The sequence below is a fragment of the Rutilus rutilus genome (genome assembly GCF_951802725.1).
Source record: "Rutilus rutilus genome assembly, chromosome: 8".
Taxonomy (NCBI): Eukaryota; Metazoa; Chordata; class Actinopteri; order Cypriniformes; family Leuciscidae; genus Rutilus; species Rutilus rutilus.
The window spans coordinates 38,636,010-38,661,387 of NC_140222.1; the positions used below are offsets into that span (position 1 = coordinate 38,636,010).

Genomic DNA, 25,378 nt, shown 5'->3' on the forward strand with positions numbered 1-25,378 from the left:
TCTGTCTATCTGTCTGTCTGCCTGTCTGTCTATCTATTGTCTATCTGTCTGTCTGTCTCTCTGTCTATCTATCTGTCTGTCTGTCTGTCTGTCTATATATCTGTTTGTCTGTCTATCTGTCTGTCTATCTGTCTGTCTATCTATCTGTCTGTATGTCTGTCTGTCTGTCTGTCTGTCTGTCTGTCTATCTAACTGTCTGTCTGTCCTTCTGTCTGTCTATCTGTCTGTCTGTCTGTCTATCTATCGTCTGTCTGTGTCTATCTATCATCTGTCTGTCTGTCTCTGTCTATCTATATATCTGTCTGTCTGTCTCTGTCTATCTATCTATCTGTCTGTCTGTCTGTCTGTCTGTCTATCTTTCGTCCGTCCGTCCGTCCGTCCGTCTGTCTGTCTGTGTCTATCTATCATCTGTCTGTCTGTCTGTCTATCTATCTATCTGTCTGTCTGTCTGTCTGTCTATCTTTCGTCCGTCCGTCCGTCCGTCCGTCCGTCTGTCTGTCTTCTCTGTCTATATATCTGTCTGTCTGTCTGTCTATCTATCTGTCTGTCTGTCTGTCTGTCTATCTATCTAACTGTCTGTCTATCTATCTATCGTCTGTCTGTCTGTCGTCTGTCTGTCTATCTGTCTGTCTGTCTCTCTGTCTATATATCTGTCTGTCTGTCTGTCTATCTGTCTGTCTGTCTCTCTGTCTGTCTGTCTGTCTGTCTGTCTCTCTGTCTATATATCTGTCTGTCTGTCTATCTGTCTGTCTATCTAACTGTCTGTCTGTCTGTCTATCTATCTGTCTGTCCGTCTGTCCGTCTGTCCGTCTGTCCGTCTGTCTGTCTATTCTTGCGCCACTCCTGTTCAACCTGTATATGCTCCCAATGAGCCAAATAATGAGAAAGAACCAAATTGCTTACCACAGCTATGCAGACGACACACAGCTCTACTTAGCCCTATCGCCTAACGATTACAGCCCCATTGACTCCCTGTGCCAATGCATTGATGAAGTCAACAGTTGGATGTGTCAAAACTTTCTTCAGTTAAACAAAGACAAAACTGAAGTCATTGCGTTATGAAACAAAGATGAAGTTCTCAAGGTGAACGCATACCTTCACTCTAGGGGTCAAACAACCAATAATCAAGTCAGGAATCTTGGTGTGACACTAGAGTCAGACCTTAGTTTCAGTAGTCATGTCAAAGCAATAACTAAATCAGCATACTATCATCTGAAAAATATTGCAAGAATTAGATGCTTTGTTTCCAGACAAGACTTAGAGAAACTTGTTCATGCTTTCATCACCAGCAGGGTGGATTATTGTAATGGACTCCTCACTGGCCTTCCCAAAAAGACCATAAGACAGTTGCAGCTCATACAGAACGCTGCCGCCAGGATTCTGAGCAGAACCAGAAAATATGAACATATCACACCAGTCCTCAGGTCTTTACACTGGCTCCCAGTTAGATTCAGGATTGATTTTAAAGTATTATTACTGGTATATAAATCATTCAATGGCCTAGGACCTCAATACATTGCAGATATGCTCACTGAATATAAACCCAACAGATCACTCAGATCACTAGGATCATATCAGCTAGAAATACCAAGGGTTCACTCTAAGCATGGCGAGTCCGCTTTTAGCTATTATGCTGGAACCAGCTTCCAGAGGAGATCAGATGTGCTCCTACAGTAATCACATTCAAATCCAGACTCAAAACACATCTGTTTAGCTATGCATTTACTGAATGAGCACTGTGCCGCTGTTCGTCCGACTGTACTGTACTGTATTTTATTTTATTTTTCTAAACTGTTTTAATTATTCTTATTTCTTTTTATTATTTTAATTTCTTCTATGTAAAGCACTTTGAATTGCCATTGTGTATGAAATGTGCTATATAAATAAACTTGCCTTGCCTTGCCTATCTATCGTCTGTCTGTCTATCTGTCTATCTGTTTATCTGTCTGTCCGTCCGTCCGTCTGTCTGCGGAGGTTATGCTCTGCAATGTAATTTTTTTTTTTTTTTTTTTATTATTCTGCATGTTAATTGCACCACTTGACTTGGTTGGTCACATGACTTTAATTTAGTAGACAACAGTATTTCCTGCCCCCCTGAAGACAGAAATACAAAAGATCGACTGTTGCGTTACACTGAGTGACATGGGCGGACACAAAAACGTTCTAGTTTACTTGAGTTCTTTCATTATCCAGTCACTTCAGCATCGCCCGCCGCCTTTCAGGTTTATGTTGTTTGTTCGAGTTGCTGTTAAAAGGGCATCATGGGAAGAAGGAAGAAATATCTTATTCTACTAATAGACGTTGGGGAGAATGAAGATGCTGAAAACTGCAGGAGCTAAATAACACCGACACGCTAGCAACACTTAAGAGCGGATGAGGGCCTGAAAAACCAGCTGAATGCAACAAATAACAGCTTTCAATGATGGATGCTTTTATGTACCAGGTGTCGAGTTTTATCATTTATGTTTCATTTTCACCTCACGCATGTCCCAGTTACGTCACATCACCGCAGTGCATTCTCCCAAACTTCTAAGCTACTCAATATTATACAGTAATTGCACTGTAGATTAGATTTGGACAAGACCTTCATAAGTATATTAATTATTAGTATGCGAGGAGCCTCTGAATCTTTTTTTAATGTTTTCATTGGAGGAACCCTTTGAAAAAATGCCAGAAGCGTCATTCGCCAAACTTCAAGCAGTATGTTCTCTTTCTTTTTTATTTAATTTCCATCTTTCATCCTTTCATCACAAGAGTTAACATGCCTAAATAACCAGCAGACATAAATAGGGCTGCATCATTTCATCAATAAGAACAGTTCCTAGATAAACAAGTAGCAGTGTGACATACTCTTCCATCGATATTGAATTAAATCAAAGACTTTAGATATATAAAGACTGTGTGTTTGTATCACTATGAATGGAAGAAAGTGCAATGCGCAAAATGGTGGAATAAGTCCCGCCTTCTAAATAAACGAATCTGAAAAATGCCGTTTTTGGCCATAAGCGTTTAGAAACAAAATGTATGTGACCAGCTTTGGAGAATTTTATGTTTCCCTATTCAAAGAGATTGAAGCTGTACTTGCGTTACAATTTTTTTTAAAGATGGCTGCCGAGTGAAATGACTTGCCTGAAAGGGACTTTTATTATGTCTTCTTTAATGTATTTTCATATGTGGCAAACTGCTTAAACTGGCTATATTTATATAGTTCATATATTGTTTGAATTAGATCAATTAATCATAACCTGCGTGTCTCAATGTACAATTTTAAAGCAAAACCTTCTTATGAATGTACAATTTCATAGATTTACAAAGGTTTATGATTCCTCTGTCAGTACAAATGACATATTCATATTTGTATGAAATGCAAATGACACTTTTAATAAAAGTAATTAGCAAAATTTGGATTAAGGAATTCATTATTATGAACAAAATAAGGAGTTTAAAGCTGAAATTGTGTAAAGTGTAGCGGCATAAATGTTAATGTAATATTATTTATGATAAATCGATAAATTCGATATTCCATGATGATTCATGTTCTTACTGTCAAGTCAACAGTTGAACATTGCATTTCACAATAAAAGAAGTCATGCATGAATATACATTCTGCATATGTATTTGAATTATATATGTATGCCAGAGGGAATGTTTTCTTGTTGTGTAGGCAATGGTCATAAATTATAAACAATGTACAAGTATTACTGTGCTACTGTAAACAATATCAAAAACAATGGAAGCAAAGGTACCAAACTGCCATTTTGCTTTTTTGTGTGTGTGTGAGCAAATGTTTTATCAACAATCAAATTTGGGTGAAAATGTGTGAACTGAAATATGTATTAAAAATATGAAATATAAATGCAATGATACAGTGTGTGTGTGTGTGTGCGTAGCTTTGATGCAATAGTATTGCAAGATGTTTTTTTTTTGTTCTTTTCAGGTCATAAAATGAAATGGATACTCATAAGACTTTTCAGTGATAGTAAACATTTGATTAAATGCTTGTTATCAAGATAAGCTCATATGTTGTTTGGCATTGTTGTGCAAACTATAAATATTAAGATGTTTTACAAAAATATAAGTATTTATACAAAACAATCAACATTGACAGCTTGGAAAACAAATATTTTTTGTACTTTGAAGTTTCACAAATAATAAATATTATTGAAAACATTGAATTCATGCAATTCGTAAAAGTATTTGACTATAGTAATAAGAAATGAGGTTAACACAATTAAATGTTTACTATTGCATGTTTCAGTGTTTTTTTCCAAAGTAAAAAAACAACAACAAAAAAACAACTATAACTATAATTTAACATATAATTCATGTTATAATTCATGTTTTGTGGCATAACATTCTTGCTAACTTCTTCATTACCGTTTTTGCCATCAGTCTTGGTTTTCTAGTGATTAAAAGTAAGTATTTTGAGAATTCTGATTTGAGTATATCAGCAGGCCTTAAGTTAGATCACATATTTACCCGTAACAGTACTTTCTCACCATCACGCAGACATCAAAGTTGCGGTTACACTTTGATCTAACAGTGCCCTGGTGCAGGACTACGAAAGTTTCACTTCATTAGGATGCATTAATGAGAGATTTCCTTTCTTCTTGGAAGTTTCCTCTTTCAGAGGTCCAACACAAAGGCAGGTTTGGGATATGTGATATGTGTATAAAGAATTCAGGAAGTTGGAGTCCCACATAAGAAGTACCAACAAAGGTTGCTTCAAAGAGAAATGTATACATCTGTCCACAGACGAAATCTGCTCGATATTGACAAAAAAAAAAAAAAACTGTCTGTAACGTCAGAAAAATGCTAATTCCCAAAACAGAAAAAAAGGAAAAATATTTTAAAAATCTAGAACGTGCAAAGTTCTTATAGTCTTTGAATTCATGATGGTTTCATTAAACCAAGTTTAAACTCGAACCACATTTAAACTTGTTATAGTTATCTCAAACTAAAATTAAAACCATTAAAAAAACATTAATTGAAATAAAATAAATGTTTACTGATTTATATATATATATATATATATATATATATATATATATATATATATATATATATATATATATATATATATATATAATTCACTTAGTTGCCAAGGGACATTTCTCACTTCTATTTAGTTTAATAGCATCCTAAAATAATTTAAACTAAAAACTTTAATAATTAATAACTGCATAGACATTTAACAAAACAAATAAATAATAATAATAATAATAAAATGGCAAAACACAACTAAATTACTTTAACTAAAATGAAATTGAACGTAAAATGTCGAATTACAAACTAATTCAAAATATTAATAGAAACCATAGTAGTATCTCAATGATACTAAAATAACACAGATTAGAACTGATAAATTTGAAATTATTTTAAACTGTCATGTTGCGTAACCATAAAGTAAAAATGAATAATTTCTAAAAACAAACAAACATTTATTTAAATATATATATTTACCTGATATTTTTAACATGAGGGTCTGCATGTGTCCTCTCTACGACATCACTTCCTGTTTTATGCCTGTTTTATGCTTTGGGCGCACCACATGACTTTGTTTTGGTGGGCAAAAGTTTTTCAAATATTAATAAGCAGTGAATAAATAAGATTTTAATAAAAATAAAAATATTAAAAGAAATAATCATAAATGATTATGCCAAACCAATGTTATGTTTTCCTTTATAGCCCAAAAACACCAAAATGGTTTTTAATTTACAAATTAAAACATGTTAAGAAGTATTAGCATTAAGTAGTATTTTTTATTGAATTAATGGTAACACTTTATTTTAACATGGCAAGGTTACACAAATCATGTACTTAATATAGAAATAACAGTAAATTATCAATCATTACAAGCAACTAACCCTAAGCCAAACACTAATCTAAGTACATGTAGTTAATTAATAACACTCAGCAACGTCACCCTAAAATAATGCATAATATATCGGCCACCATATCGGTATCTGCCGATATATGTTCATTTTTAATGTTATTGTTATCGGTCCGATAAGCCGATTTATTAAAGTCGATATATAATGGATTACTTCCTTCAGTTGAGACACTTCAGATGCGCACTGTTCGCCATTTTATTTAAATGTTTTTGGTAACGAATGTTGGCCATAGTAGTGTAAAATTTATTTTAAAAATGACACTGATTTACACTTTACTTTTTTGTTTGATTTATGTTGAAGTGCTTGAGACATTAATGGTGAGACTTTTGTTTTTGTGTGTGTATATATGTATGTATATATATATACAGTATATATACACATATATATATATGAAGATTTTAGCCGATATCGATAACCGATAATTCTTTATATTTGAAAGCAGATAACCGATAATATATATATATATATATGTATATATATATGCAAATTGTTGCCGATACCGATAACCGATAAACTAATAAAGAATTATCGGAATTATCAGTATCGGCAAAAATAACCGATAATTCTTTATATTTAAAAGCAGATAACCGATATTATATATATATATATATAATGTCGGTTATCTACTTTCAAATATAAAGAATTATCGGTTATCGATATTATATATATATATATATCGGTTATCTGCTTTCAAATATAAAGAATTATCGGTTATCGGTATCGGCCAAAATTTTCATATCGGTGCATCACTACCTAAAATAATGTGCAACTGAGTTAATAGATGTAGACAAAAATGTAATATGATGTGATGGACTCAGTATGTTGTGAGGTTTGGTCAACTCACCATTGAAGCTGACCGACCGGATGTACTTCAGGAGCTTCTTGCCACCAGCGTGCTCCATCTCCTGACAAACGCCCGACTGGTCGGGACAAAGGTCCTTCTGCATGTTGTGCAGGGCGTGGGCCATGGCGTACACCGCGTCGATCACAAACTGCACCTTCCCTTCCTGCTCGTATTTGGAGTCTGATCCTATTCGCTCTTGCCCTGGAAGGAAGAAAGAAAACAAAAAGTCAAAGTAGAGTGAAGATTTTCAAACATCTGTAGCAAGATGTGTGCATAAATGCTCCCATAGGAGCACATAGAAACAAAGGAATAGGAAAAACGGAGTCAACTCTGCAAGCTTTTGAAGAAAAATGTGAGGTAAAGTACAAAAGCAACGAAAGTTATCACACTTTAGGAACAATCTTTCATTTGACAAGCCTTGGCGTGTTTTGGCCGCTATCTTTAACACGGTGAAAAGTAATGCCTGAAATTGTAGGTGCTTATCTTACTTTGGTCTCTAATGTTGTCACATTTTTGCTATCTTCATCTTAGGTGGTTTAGAGATTTATTTCCAGCAATTGCTCACAGGCAATGTCGGGAAAGTAGATTCAATAACATGAATCTAGTTTTAGGTAGGTTTAATCGACCTAAAAGTAGATTCAATAACATGACAAGTTGTCAATCGTGTAGCTTTTTTTAAATAACCTTGTGAAAAGAAGTGTGCTTAATTGTACTTAATGTACACTTGTAGTGAACTTCAAATCTTAAGAATTGTACTTTCAGATAATATATGTATGAAATAAAAGTGCACTTTGAATCTATGTCAAATTAATGGTTACATTAAAATACATTTTAAATCATTGTTTTAATAATATTTTGTTGTGCTTCAAAGAAGTACTTATTTGAATGTGTTGACTAAGTACATGTAAGGCACTTGATCATAATTTTAACCAGTGTTTTTACCAATATTATATTTAAAGTTAATATATTTAGAGTCCCACAAATAATTGTATCCCTTAAAACTGACCTTTTATCACCAAAATTACATATTTAAAGTTTTTTGCCATGAAAATTTTTCATGCCTCAAAATAGCTTGAATGTAACTCTACACCCGTGCCTCATTTAGTATTCACGGTTCTATGAATATGCAAATGAGCCCCGCCTCCACTCACTCGCTCCAGCTCAGAGATCCATTCATTGATGATCATACGATGGTCTGATTGGCTACAAGGTAGTTTGTGTCGTCAGAAACACCAGCGATTTCAAAGCCGCGTTTTTGAGACTGTCTTTGGTTCACTGCAGTTTTAAGGAGAAAATACTCAGCAATGCTGTTGAATTATGAATTTGCACATGGTTTGTCTTTAAGCATATTAAAAACACCACATAGACATATAAACAACATTAAAAGCTTGATTTCACTACAAGGGGGGCTTTAAATGCACTAAATTGCAACTTCATCATTAACAAATGTGCAATTATGACATTCAAGTTTCAATAGAAATGGCATTAAAGTATATTTTAGTTTACCATAAATGCTTGTCGGTACATTCAGCATTACACTTTAACCATATAGAATAAATGATGGAATTACATATAAAGATGTAAGTGGATAAAACAAGCACTATAAAGTGCCTTTAAACTATAATACATTTGTACAATTGTAAATAACATGCAGTTATTGGTTTAGTGACCAAAACATTATTCTTAGTAATTTCTTTTATAATGTCTTTTATATAATACTCTTTTGAAAAGTATGCTAAAGTGTACTTTGGTGTGTTTTACACAACACAAGTACAACAAAAGTGACAGGCTGTTTTAATAGCATTAGCCACATTTAGCATGGTTTCCCCGTCTACTGTAGAAACTGTGTTAAACAAATTATAAATGTAAACCATATATATTTAAAAAGGGAAAATACATATCTGAATAGGTATTTCCTCGATGTAGCTATTTAAGCTACTTTTGTGAGTAGCTTGTAGTATAGCTTATTTAGCTATTTTTTGCAGTTAGCTTTTAGCATGGGAGCTACAGTTTTACAATTTCTTTAAGTGTTGATACATTTTCTGCTGAAAAGGGCATTTCGAAGGATTCATTCTCTTTATTAAAATATCAAAAAGGCTTTAGCTACATCGTAGCCATTAACCACGGTTTGTTAGCTGCTAATACGCTTTTGTAGGGACACTCACATTCTAGACTGGACGGAAATTTGTCTAGTGCAGTCATCAATAGTTTGTTTTGTTTTCCCAGAAGAGACTGTAATTTATGAGAGACTGAATCTGCTAAAAGTACATTTTGTCAATTCTATGAACATATTAGCACATAGATTAGCCTCATGGCGAATAGACTGTGACAGTTCAGTAGGAAATTTTTACTAAATGACTTTTCTCTTCAGAAATGTCACTGTGAGTCAAGATAATTTGCTATGCATTAATGGGAAATGTATTCCACTCACAATTTTCTCAGGATCTGACCTAGTGAGTATACCTTTACCTTAAAATGTCTTAATAACAACAGTGGCCAGACTTTAGGCTCACCCTAAACGGCGAGGAAAACCGTGACATTTCTATTAAGAGCTGCTATTCCCTGATCCACTGGTGGAAGTTCTCATGGGACATCAATGGAGTTCAGGCAATATTCTAAGCGATTTCTCTCCAATTAGCTCTGCCGTCGTCCAGATCTGACACCCACCTTTATATGCCAGTCTGGGTTCCCCAGGGACCCTCTTATAGTCTGTCTTTCCACAATAACGCCTTTCATCAAACATACTACAGCTGGCTTAGTCGGCTCTTCAGTCCCGCCAAGCGTGGCTAACTCAAATATGTGTATTTTCGAGACAGCTTCATCATAAATGGCCTGATGGGGAAGGAATGGGTGACTCTAATAGAGCCTGACATAACAGGAAGACTAGCTTGGGGAAATATCAGCTCATCCAAAAGTGCCATTAGATCTTTTCAGCGAGCTTGAGACATCCCCATCTGGGATTGGACTTCATCCAATCCACAATGATTGGATCTCATTATTTAGATGATGTTTACTTCAAAGATGATTGACCGACGTCTTGAAGACATCCTTAGAAAAAATACCCAACTTGCAGGACGCTACTTTTCTCTCTCTTTCTGTCATTAGTGAAGGGCTATTGAGATGCCAACGGAAACTTTAGACCTCCTTGGTATAAAAAGAAAAGGTTGCATTTCACCTAGACCTGGGGTTTCAATAAAAATGAGATTGCATGCATGTATCCTAAACCATTTGTCAAGATAGATTCGCTAGTTAAAGAGGTTTTACACTTTCTCAACATCTCGATGGCATCAAATTAAAGGTTATGACAATTCATCTCATCACGGTCAGCAAAAAACCTTGAGGGATTCAGATCAATAGACATCAAAGACCCCAGGCAGTGACAAAAACCCCATTCTGGCAGAGGTTCGTTCACGCTGAAGGTCACAACAACCATTAGAAAATAATAAGCTGCTCTCATGGTGACAGATATCTTGTTCAACGATACTTCACAATTACACCTAGTTGCCATTGACAGAAAAGAGTACTGAGCCTCAGGAGCTTTTTAGAAAGTTGCCTCAGTCTCTAATTTATCTTTTCTTATTGTCACAAATCTCTACTTCTGAAGGTACCGACCAGAAATGAATTGCGATACATTTGCGTCATCAGCGCGAGTACTACATTGCGCACTAGCTGTTTAGCACTTTTAGCTAGGTAAACATTCAGTAGGAAAAAATATTGCATTTGAACATACTTGACTCCACAAAAAACGTACTTGAGGCTATGCCGCTTTGGCATTGTTCACTCATGTGTACACCGTAAACAAAAATCAGCAAATTTTACGGTTAAAAAAAGGCAGCTAAGGTTGCCAGTAAAAATCAAAATTTTGAAACTGATTAAATTAAAATAAAAACATTAAATCTGAAGTGTCACACGAGGAATTATGGGAATGTCAATTTATGGGTCTTCAATTAAAACTGATTAGATGACTTCCAAAAAACGATTAAATTATCAAACTGTAAAATTACATGAAATGTCCCATTAGATTTATTACAGTTTTTCACTGTATGCAGTAAGGCAACTTACTGTTAACCCATCAAATGATTTTACTGTAGCCTTTTTACAGTCTTTTACCCTTAAAATTACACACTTTTTTATTTTCATTTTTTACACTGTAGCCTATCCCAGTTCGGGAAACAGCTTTCACTTCAAACAAACATGAACTTGGAACTTCAGCAAAAGCTCTATTGAATGTCCTGAACTCTTTTTTGACTGCAGTGGCGAATCTAAAAAAAAAAAAGTAAAAAAAAGAGCCTCATTTGATTTTCATCTAAGTGATTAGAACAAAATCCATGTTGGAAAATAAATCTTGACATATGTTTAAGCTAATTGGAGAGCCGGTTTCCAAATTGCACAAGTTTTTCCTAATCTGTATCAGCCATATGCTATTTAAACTGCAAATTTATTAAGGTTTTTTTTTTTTTTTTTTTTTTTTTTTTGATGAAAACAGGCCAGGTGTTAATGCAGAATAAAACAGACTTGATGTACACATGAACTTAAAAGATTTAAGCAAATGTCATGCGTGTGGGGTGGTGTGGCGCAATGGATAAGACACATGCCTTTGGTGTGAGAGACCCGGGTTCGAATCCACTGTGAGACACCAATGTGTCCCTGAGCAAGACACTTAACCCCTAGTTGCTCCAGAGGCGTGCGACCTCTGACATATATATAGCAAATTTAGCGTCAGCTAAATGAATAAATGTAAATGTTTAATATTAATAATTGGCTTTTATTCAAATTCTAAATCTAAAGCCCACAACATACTTCAGTTTTGAAGCGAATTCATAATGTATGCTTATACAGCCGAACGCATAGCCATTCAAACTATACTCCATTTCCCAACACAGGTGGTTGACGTGCACTATAAAGTTACATCCTTTTTTAATATCTGCGATTTTCTCACCAGAATTATGATCGATTTCAATTCTTTGTACTCTTTTAAATTAGAGTCACGTGTTTCTATTAACCCTTTAACGCATACCTCGGTCTTTAGTGGACCGGGATGTCATTCACTACCCTCCTCCTCATTAATTTTTTTAAGTTAGACATCAACCTTCTTAGTATTTCTCCATCAATTCATTATAAACAATATAACAAGAAAGAAAAATAATATATATATATATAAAAGAAAGCCTGTTTTCCTGTTCATTTTTTGTAAAAATTGTACAGGGTTACTAACGACCTGAGGTATGTAACAGTATGTATATTTTTTTTCTGCACAACAATAAGTGAATCTTTAATGACTGAATAACTGCAATTCACCTTTATTCCTCAAGTGTTCCTGAAGTGATGTTTCACCCATAGTTACCGCAGGCAGAAAACAAATGAATAGGAAGTATCATCAGCAAAACTTGAAATGGCTCAGCGATTTACCGCAGAGCAAGTCCTGAACGCAATCTGCTCAAACTGAACCCTTCCAAGCTCCAAAAGATAACAAACTATGCTTTATTTTATTCTTCTGTAATTGTTACTCTATATCAGGAGAGTTTCATATTATCGCGACAGGTCCATCCGTGTTAGATATAGATGCGGTGCTAAAGACCCGAATATGTAATAATGATTGTCGAAACATTCATGCATTTAAGGGTTAATGCAGTCATATACACTGGCACCAGTTGTTGTGTTTCCAGTAGTTTCTCAATTTTCCATCTCTTCCGACTGAGAAACAATGTGCCCGGCCAGTGTTGCCACCCTGTGGACAAATTAATTAAACAACTAATGTGCGAGCCTAGCTTACACAGTGTGTACGGTTTGAATCTGACTGCAATTTACGTCAAAAAATGTACGTCACATGCTCTGTGCACATACCCTAGCATGTGTGTAAAAACCGAAGTTTACATTCACAATACAGCTTGTGAAGATAAAAGTAGTAAAACACATCTCAGGACAATTCCCTTGCATCTAGCGGTTTCCGAATGTAAAGATGTGTTCCATGAGTCTGCGTCTGCACATTGCAAAAGAAAAAAGCTACTTTTAGTTCTCCTTGTAAGAGATAATTAAGAGATGTGGACCCACTGTGGAGCCAGCCAGAGGCAACTCTACCCACAATCCTTTATTCTAAAACAAACCGATGCAGCCATTCATGAGCGCAAACAGAGCGCCTCACCATCCACCACTCCTCGCAAAAGATTTCTTTTGATCTCCAAAATACCTATTAGGCATTTTAGAGCTAATTAGGTAGCTTGATTGTGTTTAAGTAGGAAATAAAAGTGGTAAAAGGTAACACGTCCCTCCCTATCACTATAAAAGAGACTTCACTGCTGGTACCACTAAATTAAGGCCCTGTTTACAGATGGTATTAAGATGCGTTTTGGTCGATCGGATCACAAGGAGACGAGGGAGACACATTCCCGTTTACACCTGGTGTTTTAATCCGTCTCTTTTGTCCATTCGACCCCTTCTTTCCTGATTTCTTCAAAGTGTGTGTGGTTTTTTTTGTTTTTTCAGATCTTTTGATCCAATGGATGAAATAAGCTCACGCAATTTACATATGAACGCGACTGGAGACGACAGAAAAACACACAGAGAACATCAGCTTTAGTTTCTGTTCTGAAACCCGTAAGATCACGGCGAACGCTGTGAGTGTGTGTTAGGAATCAGGAATGGTGAGAGAACATTGTGCTTGGTACGTTTTTCATCTTCAAGCCAAACTTGGGTCTCCAGACGACAAAGTTTAAATCCCGTCTGGCTGGCGCACTTCTCATAATGTTTACGCGTTAGGTCAGTAGGAGGAGAGTAGACGGTCTTTTGTGGCTGTTTGAACACATTCAACCACTTGAAGGTTTACACTACGAAAGCAATCCGGTTGAATGCCTTTTCAACTACCTCTGGAAGTGGTTGAAAGTGGACGAGCTCAAAACGTTTTAGACCCCGTTTACACCTGTATTTAGCCTCGTCCACTTGTGATCTGATCGACCAAAACGCATCTTAATACCAAATGTAAACAGGGCCTAAATTAATCCAGAACGTCATTCCGGAATCATCAAAAACCCAATGGTTACAAGTGTGTATGATAAATACACCAATAGCTGAAGGTTCAATCGAGAGCTGCTTTGATCTTGCCATGTCAGAACAATAAAGCCTCATTGAGTGGATAGATGGATGGATATATGGTTAGAAGGAAGTAGGGGTGTTTTTTTGCCTCCGATACGCAGGGAAATGGCTGTCATTCTCATTATTATCAAGCTATAATTCTGCAAAACCTGCAGCTGAAAATGGAAGCGATCCTAGAGCATGTGCTACATAGATAAACACAGCATGTAATTATGGTGAATAAGATGTCTGTGGGCTGATTGGCGCCTGCTGAAAGAGGTCAAAAAAGGAAAGGAATGAATCCGGTTGTCCCCGTTTCCTCGGAACAGAACATCCTACACAAGAACCGTTTGTTTGTGACCGATTCAACACACTGAGACTCACACAAAGAACAAAACTGTTATGACAATCAATCGATCTGATCGGATGACTAATGTTTATCAAGTCAACGTGAACTCTCTGAGTAAATGTATTTCGAGACACATTTGAAATAGTCAATGTGGGTTCATATGAATGTTATTATTGTCTTCATAAACTTTCATTAAAAACGTTGCTCCAACGCGGAATGCTCAGTTTTTACAATCCACAAAACAAAAATCTAAATCTAAAACCAAATCCTGGCCCGTACAGTACTTATACAGTACAAAATGCACCACATTATGGAAGTAAAAGAGGTTTTCACATTTGTTTCCTTGAATATGTTCCAGAATTAGTGTCCCTCAGACAAACAATAAGAAATACTTTTATCTACTTTTACTAGAATGACAAATGTAATGCAGAAATGCTAATGTAAAGGTAAATGACAACTTTTCAGTGGAGGAAAATCTTGATTTGCAAATATGTTGTGAATTATGTTTCATGTCGAGTTCGAAACAGTTCACACACAGAATCCAGACCTGTGCAATATTTAATAAAGAGAATTTAGTACAAGACTGCAAAAAGTGCGTCATTCTGAGCATTTGTATTGAAAACTCCGATGACAGCAATTCCACAGATGGAGTTCAGCAATTTCCCATTTATGTTTTCTTTTGTGAGGGGACTGAGAAGCTGTCATTTTCATGAAGTGCCATTGCGAGTCTAAATTCAAACACTCCGGTGCCCAGAGGACTCTGAACTCCAGCTCTTCACTCCAAAAAGGGCTTTAAATGCATTCCAATGTCACTCCGAAAGAGAGATGAAAGTGGTGGAAAAGCACAGCAAAAGCAAACGTTTCTCCTAGCATTTTGTCTTGTTGTGCGGTAAAAGTAATTTCTTTAAGACATTTACATGAGAAAGTTCTAATATTAATAATAAATTAAGAATTTTCACAGTACGTTCACATGAAGACTCCACTCATATCAGCAGGCCAGATGTTTTATTTTTATGGAGCGGGTCTCTTGATGCGGGCCGCCATGTTGAGGTCACATGACATAAAAATACTTTACCACATAAAAATACTTTAATTTAAGTCTAAACCCTATATAGAGTGCAACAGCCGGGTTAAAACTTCAATCATATTCTCCATAGGGAAATAGATTTTTAACGATAACTTATAAACCTTTTAAGACAGCCTTACTGTGAGCCATGAGGTTGTTTATTGATAGAATTTGCTTCTGTTAAACCCGTCAGCCCGCATTATTTCAACTTAGTTTTAAAATAATCCTGTTTGACAGCGGAATTCCTGGCGTAAAAAAAACCACATTACCCAAGATGCTGTACAGAAAATTTCACCAATCAGACGAAACAATCAAACCGTGCCAAAAGATCTCATTAGCTATGCCCACTTCCATTTGGAACCGCAAATGATATTGATCTCTCTACGCTCTCAAAATACTTGTATATATATATGCATATTTTGCATTCAAATATATTGTTTTTATTTATAATCAACATTTTTAAATGAGTAGTTTTATATTCCACTATTATTTTTAATTTGATTATACTGTTCATAATGCTTCATAGGATTGTAGTTCTTTCCCTCACTAAAGTGGTTAAATACACAGTCGTGTACATTTGTATTTTTGTTGGATTTTCAAATAACTTTTTGCTTCCAATCAAAGCAAATGTTATGATTCACCTCATATTTGGTTGACTTGGTCTATGGCTTATAACGCTTTAATAATAATACTTTTTTGAAATCCCTATGGGAGAAATGAGTAAAAAAAATATATATACTTCTGGAACCAACAACATATTATCGGACACTTGTTTGCGAAAAAAAGTTAATCAATGGCTAACTTTTACTTTTTGTAAAGCTTCATCCACACCACTAGGTGTCAGTGTATATATATATATATATATATATATATATATATAATCTTTACAAGAAAACACTTAAAAAGTTTTGTAGCTGAAATAAACTAAATTAAAGATACATTTTCTAAAAAAAACCCGAATTATCTTACAAAATGAAAATATCTTGTTATAAAGACATCTAGTTTGACTAAAAGTCAAAAGACAACCAAATATTGATTAACAAAATGTGTGTTTGGTGCCTGTTAGAATTTTGGCACAAGGTACCAAAAACTGACAGATATATTGCTGCTAACTATCTCAATACGTCTTACTAATGTTGGAGGTGGAGAACGTGCCATGCATGTAATGACCTGTGTGCAGGAGCACATCAGAGAACCCCAAAATTTGATTACAAATTCACAGTGACTTTCCAATCTAGCCATCTTTAATTGTGTCTTCTCTTGTACAATCGTGATCCTGGACTACAGCCAACTCCTCTCTCGCCTCTCCCATGTCATCCATCAGACCTGACTCTCCTTTGCCCTCTAGCGCACACTGTTGTTCCAGGGACGGCACCATGTGCTTTCTCTCTCATCACATACTCGAGCCCTTGATGTCTGTAAATTGGCCCTCACACCGACGGCGTCTCCGGGCGATATATAGTGGTGTTGCCAGCTGTCGTTGACAGAAACTGCCGCCACCTCCAGTTCTTGAATATCTCACCTCGTTGTGCAGAGACTCCCGGAGCAGACAGGACACTCGATAAATGAGATTTCCCAATGGCTACGTCTCGCAGAGACCACAAACTGGTGAATCTAAAACTTTTGGATGACATACAGCTCATATCTCTATCTCTGTGAGTTACCAGAACCACACAAGGAAAAAAAAAAAACACAACAAATCCAACGCTATCTCACGACCAATTCGTACGATTTGTCTAAACCACAGTGATGGGTAGGTTTAGGGGTGGGGTCAGGTAATTCGAATTAGCCACCTCGTAAAATACGTACGAATTGCTGTGAGATCGGGTTGAACAAATCACACTAAATAACGTATCAGACAACGGTTTGTCTAGTATGCCTGAGTTCACACAGAAAGCAACCATATTAAGCTCTCAAATATTGGACTGGCTTTTCTATATGTGAGAAATTGTGACCATTTTGATGAGCCTCCCTATAGTAATATGCTATTCGATTTGGTCTCAAATCCATAAAAGAGATAGAAGTTTCTACTCAGGTAGCCAGGCTTTTAATAAATTGCCTACAGTTTCCATTTTGGAACTTAATCTGGCCAAGAATTTTCCGAGTTTTTAAGTGCCGTTTAGTGGGCACAATAAACGAAAAAGTTGGTACCACAATAATAGACAATCATGGAATACAAAATGCACAAAAAAAGACCAGCAAGGTTAACGATTTTCAGTCAGGTCTTGCCGTCTTTGTGAGCAATGTGCACCAGACGGTTTCCAAACAGACTGTGGGCGATCTGTGGGCGTGCCGGCAGTCCATCTGATGCTACTACGAACTTGATATAATGTGTAGGCGACAGACACATAGTTTCTACCAGATCCAAGTAGGTTCAATGTGGTGTAGATCGCAGATCAGCTCGGCTACCGTTTAGAGGACCTCGTTTTGACCTGGTAGACCATTTTGTTTTAGCTGATTAGAGCTGCTAGACCACCTTGGACCTGCAAGATACAGCTCCAATGTGTTTTGTGCCGTGAATTATTGGCTGCCGAGAACATGAAACCACTGAAATTTAATGTTGCACAATAAACCGTTTTTGTACTGCATTGGTTCCTCACTGTAAAACATGGATCCTGCAGCACCCTAAAAGTTGCTGTACGCTTTCCTCTGTTTTTTCCCCCCTACATGACAGCCATGCACGTCATTAGTCAATTAACTGAGTTGTCACAGTTTTCATGGGTTCAAATATCAATACATTTCTTTGGACAGGCATCATATTTCTCATGGAAATTTGAAGGGACAGATTATACAATACAGAACAATTCTGGGTAACAATTTCTTTGTCATGCTTTTTATTTTGTTAGCATGTAGTCAATAGTATTGATTCTTACATTAATTACTCTAGATACTCCAGAGTGTTTACCCCTTATGCGGATATTGACTTAACCACAGGCTACAGGACAGAATACAGGCACTATACAATTTCAAAATGATTTTACGAATTAGAAATAGCATTTTCAGTAATTATGCATATTATTGCTTAAAATGTAATGTTCTGCTCAATTTTGGATTATTGCCTCCAAAGCTATACCTAAAATATTAAAAATAAGAGAAGAAAACTACATTGTGTGCATGCTTCTTTTATCCTGTTATAAATATTCCCACATTTTGGTTGGCAATCTTCATGCATGTGTACTCTGTCTTGTAGCTAACTGGGAATTGGGAACCAGTCAGCCTGAACTAGCCATGATGAGCTGAGGGAAGATTATGTAATGGGGAGCTCTGTTACAGAGGAGAATGTGCTTTATATTCAGAAACGCAGCACTAATAAGCCGGAGTCAATGAGCCTGACAGGGTTCTTCAGGTTTAGCCAAAAAAAGCTAGGAAACTGTGGTAACTTTCATATTTTTCATTCACTGCAGCAAGTGTCTTAATAAAGACTGGCAGGTTTGTAATTCCCTGCTGGAAAAACCAGCTAAAGCTGGTAGCTATGTTTTTGAACACAGTATCTGGTTATTAGCTGGTCTAAGCTGGTTGTTAGCTGGTCCAAGCTGGTCATTAGGTGGTCAACCAGTTACCATGTTACTTAACCAAGTACTGTATTACCAGCCGGTAGCTGGTTTGTTAATCATGCTAAAGTCCAACCTAAGCCAGTTATCATTTACCAGACTTATGGACAGTTACCAGTTTAAGCAGGATTCCAGCAAAGATTTTGGTACTCACAGAAAGAAATCCCGAATTTCAAAGCATGACGTGTTTTTGGACCAAAAAAATAACTATTAACGTTTACCTGTGCACTTTCTACTAGTGTCTTCTTTCTTTGAGGAACTCATGAGCTTGCAGTTGAAGTTCTCCTCCCAGTACTCAGCGAACCAGACGTTTCTTCTGTTGTTCTCCAGTGTGCGTGATGTAAAGTAGGCGTCAAAACCTGAAAAGGACAAGGCAGTACCATTAACGATAGCATCAGGTTATCATTGACTTTCCTTGAAAAGCCATATACCTTAGTACTTCTAATGACGAAACCAGATATCTAACTAGTAATGTCAGAACAGTGCCAAGTTTTTCATAATTTCCAACACTCTCATTGTAGGTTAGGTACGAAGAAATTCCTATAAATTGTACATTTTCATACTAACATCATATCGTATAAATGTCTTATATCGCAAAATTGCCACCTCATAAAATAGTTACGTTTTCTCAGGAGATCGGGTTGTTATTTTAGTCTTCACCCTGCTGAGAAAAAACTGAATTACTGACCTGTAATAATAAATTGCTAGTATGTTGGTGTAATTAGTTGTAACTATAGCTTAACCATCAAGACTCCAGCTTCTCTGAGCAATTAAATCTCTGCATATGAACTTTTTTTTTCTGCTTCCCCAACAAAATAATTAATACCCTTACTTGACATTCTTTACATCAGGTAGCTTAGCATTTAATCAGACCGTTCACAGACAAACAATAACATTTATCACTCTGGATCCCAAAGAGTCTTTTGAGTCTGTCCTTGTTGTTTGGCATCAAGGCTAAAAACATGCCTCATCTAAATAGGTTTGTGGTGTAATGAGGCTTTCATCCACAGTGTAGCTACAAGGACAAAGGTCAGCAGAACATTTAATTTTGCCAGAGGCATTGGCTAACCTTACATAGTCATAGCTCATTTAAACTTTGTTTGCTTCTACTCTGTAGACTGCAAAGGAAGTGAGTCCGGGTCTGCCTTGCCCACTAGAAAATAAGTGTTAAGAAAGAGATAAGGTGTTATCATTAAGCTGCTACAGCAGAGCTGCCCTAAGCCAGTCAACAAATGCAGCTGAAGTCTTTAATGCACTCCTGGGCATTGCATACTCTTGAGTCGGAGCAAGCATTCAGCCTATCTATCAGCCTACCCCTGAGTTGGCATGTTGAGGGCTGTAGCCTGGTGGTGAAGTCAGTCAATTCTTCTGTGATCGGTAGTGAAGACTAAACATTTACTGTTTAATGTTATTTTTTAGTATTATTTTTCTTTATTCATTTTCAAAATAATTTCATAATGTATTTTGTGAGAGTATGTTGTACATGTGTGCTGAGCAGGGATAGCTATATTTTGCTTAGAGGTATGTGTGCAATGCAACGTTCACTGAGCAGAGATGTTCCAGTGATGATTATGCTTCAAATGTGCACAGTTGGCATATTATTTACACGGAAAGGAATGGTTCAACTGATGCAATGTACCACAAATGTATACACTGAGGGAAAGTGGATTGTACCATGTGTAAGCATGAGGTATACGTTCCATTTTTAAACATAAGTAACATGTTTTTCTACCTTACAAGGAAGTTGTAAATCCCTCAGTGGTGTATATAAGCTCAATCCTTACTGTACTGACTCAGGGAAACATAGAGGCATGATGGGGTGAGGGAGCAAGAAACACTGAGAAACGTAGAGGCATGAGGGGGTGAGGGAGGAGAAACACCGAGAAACATAGAGGCATGAGGGGGTGAGGAAGGAGAAACATAGAGAAACCATTACAGCTGTCATGATGGGGTGAGGGAATAGAGAAATGGGGAACAGAGAAATCGTGAATGAAGACCTCCTGACCTATAGCCTTATTCTGCTATGCCTGTTTCTCTCTGTCTGATACATGTATAAAGTAATAAATAGAAATCTCTTGGCAAAAGTAACTGGTGTATCTTCCGTGATTCAACCATAACGGGGGGAAAGCATGATGTTCAAATCTACAGGTACAGTAGAATCTACGTACTCAAAGTGCACGTAAATCACTTATTGAGACTTTTTTTGGCAGAAAGTAGACTGTAGTGTTACACTGTTAAAAATTACCAGCAATTCACAATAATTAACAGTATTATTTTACAGTAACTTGTTGTAATTAAGTTTCCCTGTAATATCCCAATGAATACCTGTAAAAACTACAGTATCCTTGGATTTTACAGCATTTAACTCTTATTTTACAGTAAAATATTGCAATCTAAAACCTGCTGTTATATCACAACAAGGTCTGTAATATCACAGCAACACAGTGAAAAAAAAAAAAGGATTTCACAGCATTAAACAGTATTATTACAGTGAAATATTGTATTGAAATTATGCCCTGGGAAGTCACATGACATAACCGAACTGTTTTGAATTTGAACTGAAAAGGCGCGGTCGTGTCCCTCTTCTGAATTTCCGGGCTGAATGGAGAAGGTGAGTAGCATACATGTTTGCAGCACTTACACCCATGTTATTTTAATATGATGATAATATTTACTTTCAAATAAACGTTTATCGCATGACACAGTTCACATTTTGTTAGCAAGTGCCCGGAATTGTTGAAAGTTCTCTCACAGCATTTGCTAATAGTAGTAATGTTAGTAGCTAATGAAGAGAGTTTCGCTATAATTTTTCATGTCACTATCACCGTTTAGACAAATCTGGTGTTTGTAAAGTTTATAAAAACCAATGATGGGACAAACATTACTATTTATGTGTGCACATTTCTGTAATTAGTCAAGGTTATCATAGATTAGCAGGGCTAACCGTTAGCTGTTTAACTTTAATAACTTAGTGATTCAAACGGTCCATGAAAAAATATTTTTTCAGCGGATATCCTAGTTACAACATTATTGAGCTAACTGTTAAGTGGGTCGCACACCGGATGCGCAGCGCCACGTCTTTTAAATTCGAACACATTATTCTCTATGAGAATGTAAGAGGAAGATATAGGCTACATCTCTATAAATGTAAATTTAATATAAAACCATGTAAATGGCGCTCTGTGGCGCGGCAGGATTTTGAACACGGTCCTGAGCCGTTGCTGGGCGTCGCGGACAGACGCCGAAAGGCGCCGCCGGTGTGTACTCTCATAGAGAATAATGTGTTCGAATTTAAAAGACGTGGCGCGGCGCGGCGCCGAGCTGCGCATCCGGTGTGCGACCCCCTTTTAGTCTCATGTCGTGTTCGACAACGGGAGGGTTTTAACATTAGGGTTTCCCACTTGTCCTGATATGAATGAATAATAATTGTAAAAGTTGTAAATGCACGTTACATTGAGTGAGCAATCTCAAAGTGCTACAGAAAAAAAACACTATATATATACCACTATCATTTTTGACATACGGCTAAAATTAAATTACAATGATCAATGATCATGATCTGCATTCAAACTGAAATTCTTATTTTTGTTTGCATTTGTGTAATTTCTCCTTTTTCTTTTCTTTCCAGGTCATCAAAGAGAGTTTGATGCTTGAAGTTGATGTAAGATTTTTTATTCAAATATTTAAAATGCAAAATGAGTGATTACATTATCAACATTTACCTTGCATGATTTACTACCTCTGACCAATGAATGAACAATATTTATCCTTTATCCTAAATCCATGCTATTGTGTGTTAACTATGTTACAGCCATGTGCCACTGGTCAATACTGCAGAACTCCCCAGCAGCCCCTGCTTGATCATTCAAGGTAATGTTACTTTGATCTAGTATCGACATTTCTAACTCATTATTTTGTTTTCATTCTAGAAATCTACAAGACCACAATAAGTAATAATAATTATAATTATAATAATAATTACATTTGTATAGCCATTTGTATCTTAAGCAGATCGCAAAGTGCTCATAACACATAATGCTGTATCTGTTCATTTCAGGTGACATGATGAAGCCCTCTGGATGGCTTATATCCATCGAGGGACATGTCGTGATGGGCCCACACCCTTTCTTTTTACACGGAGTAGCTGCTTTCTTCAGCAGCTATTACGTCTTCAACCTTGAGTATCCTGCCGCTGGATCGTCAACGCTGGAGTTCATTCAAAGGTATTTTATAAAGATCACATTTAATCTTGTAATTCACATTATAGTACAGGCTTCCAACTCAATGATTGTCTTGAGGTCTAAAATGCTGACAAACGAGGTACCTGAGGCCCCGTCCACACTACCGTGTTTTTGTTTAAAAACGGAGACCTTTTGCTACGTTTGCACCTCCCGTCTACACTAAAACGGCAAAAACGGAGACCCAAAACGGAGAATTTTAGAAACGCTGCCGACCCGTTTTTCGTTTTGAATCTCCGGAGGGCGTTTTAGGGTGGACAGGTCAAAACAGAGGACTTTAGAAACGATGACGCAGAGGCTCGCGCTCGGCTCTATGATTGGGTGTCATCAGTCATGGAGTATACACAGGTAATATTCAGTACCAGTAAACTCCACCCGCTGGAACAGTTTCTTACAGTTAGAAGAAGAAGAAACTGCCTCTTGGAAGCGTCTCAGGTGCGGCTCGCGCAGTAAACGCATAGCACTACATGCTATATAGAACCGACGCCTATTTTTCATGCGACACGCAAGCGTGTTGGAAGCGTTTCCAAGAAAAATAGAATAGGAAAACATGTTTATATGTCATTTTGACACAAATACATATTAATAAATGATATTTTGATGTTTGAAAGCATTTTTTTACAGTCTATGTTTGAAAGTCTCTAGGTTTACACCGGCACGCGCATGCCCAGTGTTGGTGAATGGTCACGTGATACGCGTTTTCAGTCGTTTTAATGTGGACGGAGATCAATTCTAATATGCAGCTAAAACGCTGGTGTGGACGGAAATCGTATTCGTTTTAATTCTCCGTTTCTAAACTAAAACGCAGTAGTGTGGACGGGGCCTGAGGCTAGCCTGGTGAGACCACCCTGATCTCGCGAACTCATTCAATTTCGCTCTGCAGATCAGTCTGGGTTTCTACACATGTTATGCTGACAAATACCTGCTGGTCCAATCACAGCTATTTATTTTGTTTTGGGGCAGGCTATGTGATGATGATTTTGAAACGTCTATTGCGAAATGCGAATGTATTGAATGAAGTAGATGAAATTTTCTTTCAAAGCAGAACAAAATGCTCTCAGGCCCTTTATTGAAAAGGATATGTTTGTCATACTTTCAACAGGGTTTGGTTTTAATTTACCAACTGGCCAATTGTGTGAAGATGCATTTCAGTGGCGGCACACGTTGATATGTCCTCTCATAGTTGAAAATCAACCCTATTTGCCTCAGGCAAACCTAACCTGAGGCACCTTGGCTAAAAATGGCTAAAAAAAAATTATGGTGAGAGTAAGATCTAACAAGTTTGGATTATAAATCTATTAGGGTTTGATGTGGGGGAAAAGCACAGCAAAAAGCACACCTTGATAAATGCTGTCTGCAATACATACTGTAAGTCTATTTAAAACTGAAACTATCTTTGCTTTATTAACAGGTGCTTCCTGGGCATCAATCCTGAAAGAGGCTCAAAGACCAAGAAGCGGACAACAATGAACCCTCATGTGAGCACCCTTTTGAGGAAACTTATTGACTTTGAGTGGGCATCATAGTTTTTTTTTGCAGCGGTAGTTGTCAGGCTCAGTTTTGAGTAGCCTTGTTCTTTTTGTAATTTTTCAAGACAACTTTGCACTACAAGATTTTTACACAATGCTGTTGCGTGTGGACTCATTATAATGTTTGAGACTGAGAGGAGCACCTGACCCCTTTACGACATTCCTTCATCGCTCTCTTATCTTGCCATGAAGGCCTCATTCCCATCCTGTCCATTACTGTTATTGTGACACAGCTAGTTGAATTGCAAGTTTGCACAATTTCTCTGCATTTTCTGACTTTTATGACTAGAAAGTTGAACTTCTTGAACTCTTGAAGTTCTTGGCATCTGCTGTACATTGAAAAATATGTATTTGTTAATAAATATGCCATTGGGCTAACATTGACTTTACCTCAGAGTTGTTTGTTGGGGGGAGGGGGTTAATTGTACAATGATTGTAAATTCACAGTATATTATTGTCAACTTGTACATTACTTTCAAAGTACACACTGTAAAAGTACAGGGCCTTGTAACAATGTACAGCAAAAGATTGTAATTCCCCAGTAATGTACTGTAATATCACAGTAATTGCTTTGTCATTGAAGCTGTGAAGTTACAGTATACAGTTGTGCTTTTACAACAATGCATTGTAATATCACAGATATAAAATTACAGTAAATTGCTGTGAGTATATTTCACAGTATATTGCTGTAATCCTTACTGTGAAAGTCATGCAAAATTTATCCAATTATTTATTGTAAATTCACAACGAAAAATTTTGCAGTGTAGGTTCGAGTCCACCTTAGTCGAGCCAGAGTCGAGTACAAGTCTTAACCCTCTGATGGTCTTCATTTATGTCCA

The 25,378-nt window shown here is 36.7% G+C and overlaps 1 protein-coding gene across 2 annotated transcripts in view; it reads right to left on the reverse strand.

The window, feature by feature from the left end:
- Positions 1–25,378, reverse strand: part of grm7 (glutamate metabotropic receptor 7) — a 219,351-nt gene that overhangs the window by 67,482 nt on the left and 126,491 nt on the right. For both annotated transcript variants that reach the window (XM_084415672.1, XM_084415671.1), the window contains exons 5-6: positions 18,994–19,131; positions 6,739–6,939 (exon numbers count right to left, since the gene is read on the reverse strand). In XM_084415672.1, the coding sequence (XP_084271798.1) occupies positions 6,739–6,939; positions 18,994–19,131 (339 nt within the window). The remainder of the gene's footprint in view (positions 1–6,738; positions 6,940–18,993; positions 19,132–25,378) is intronic.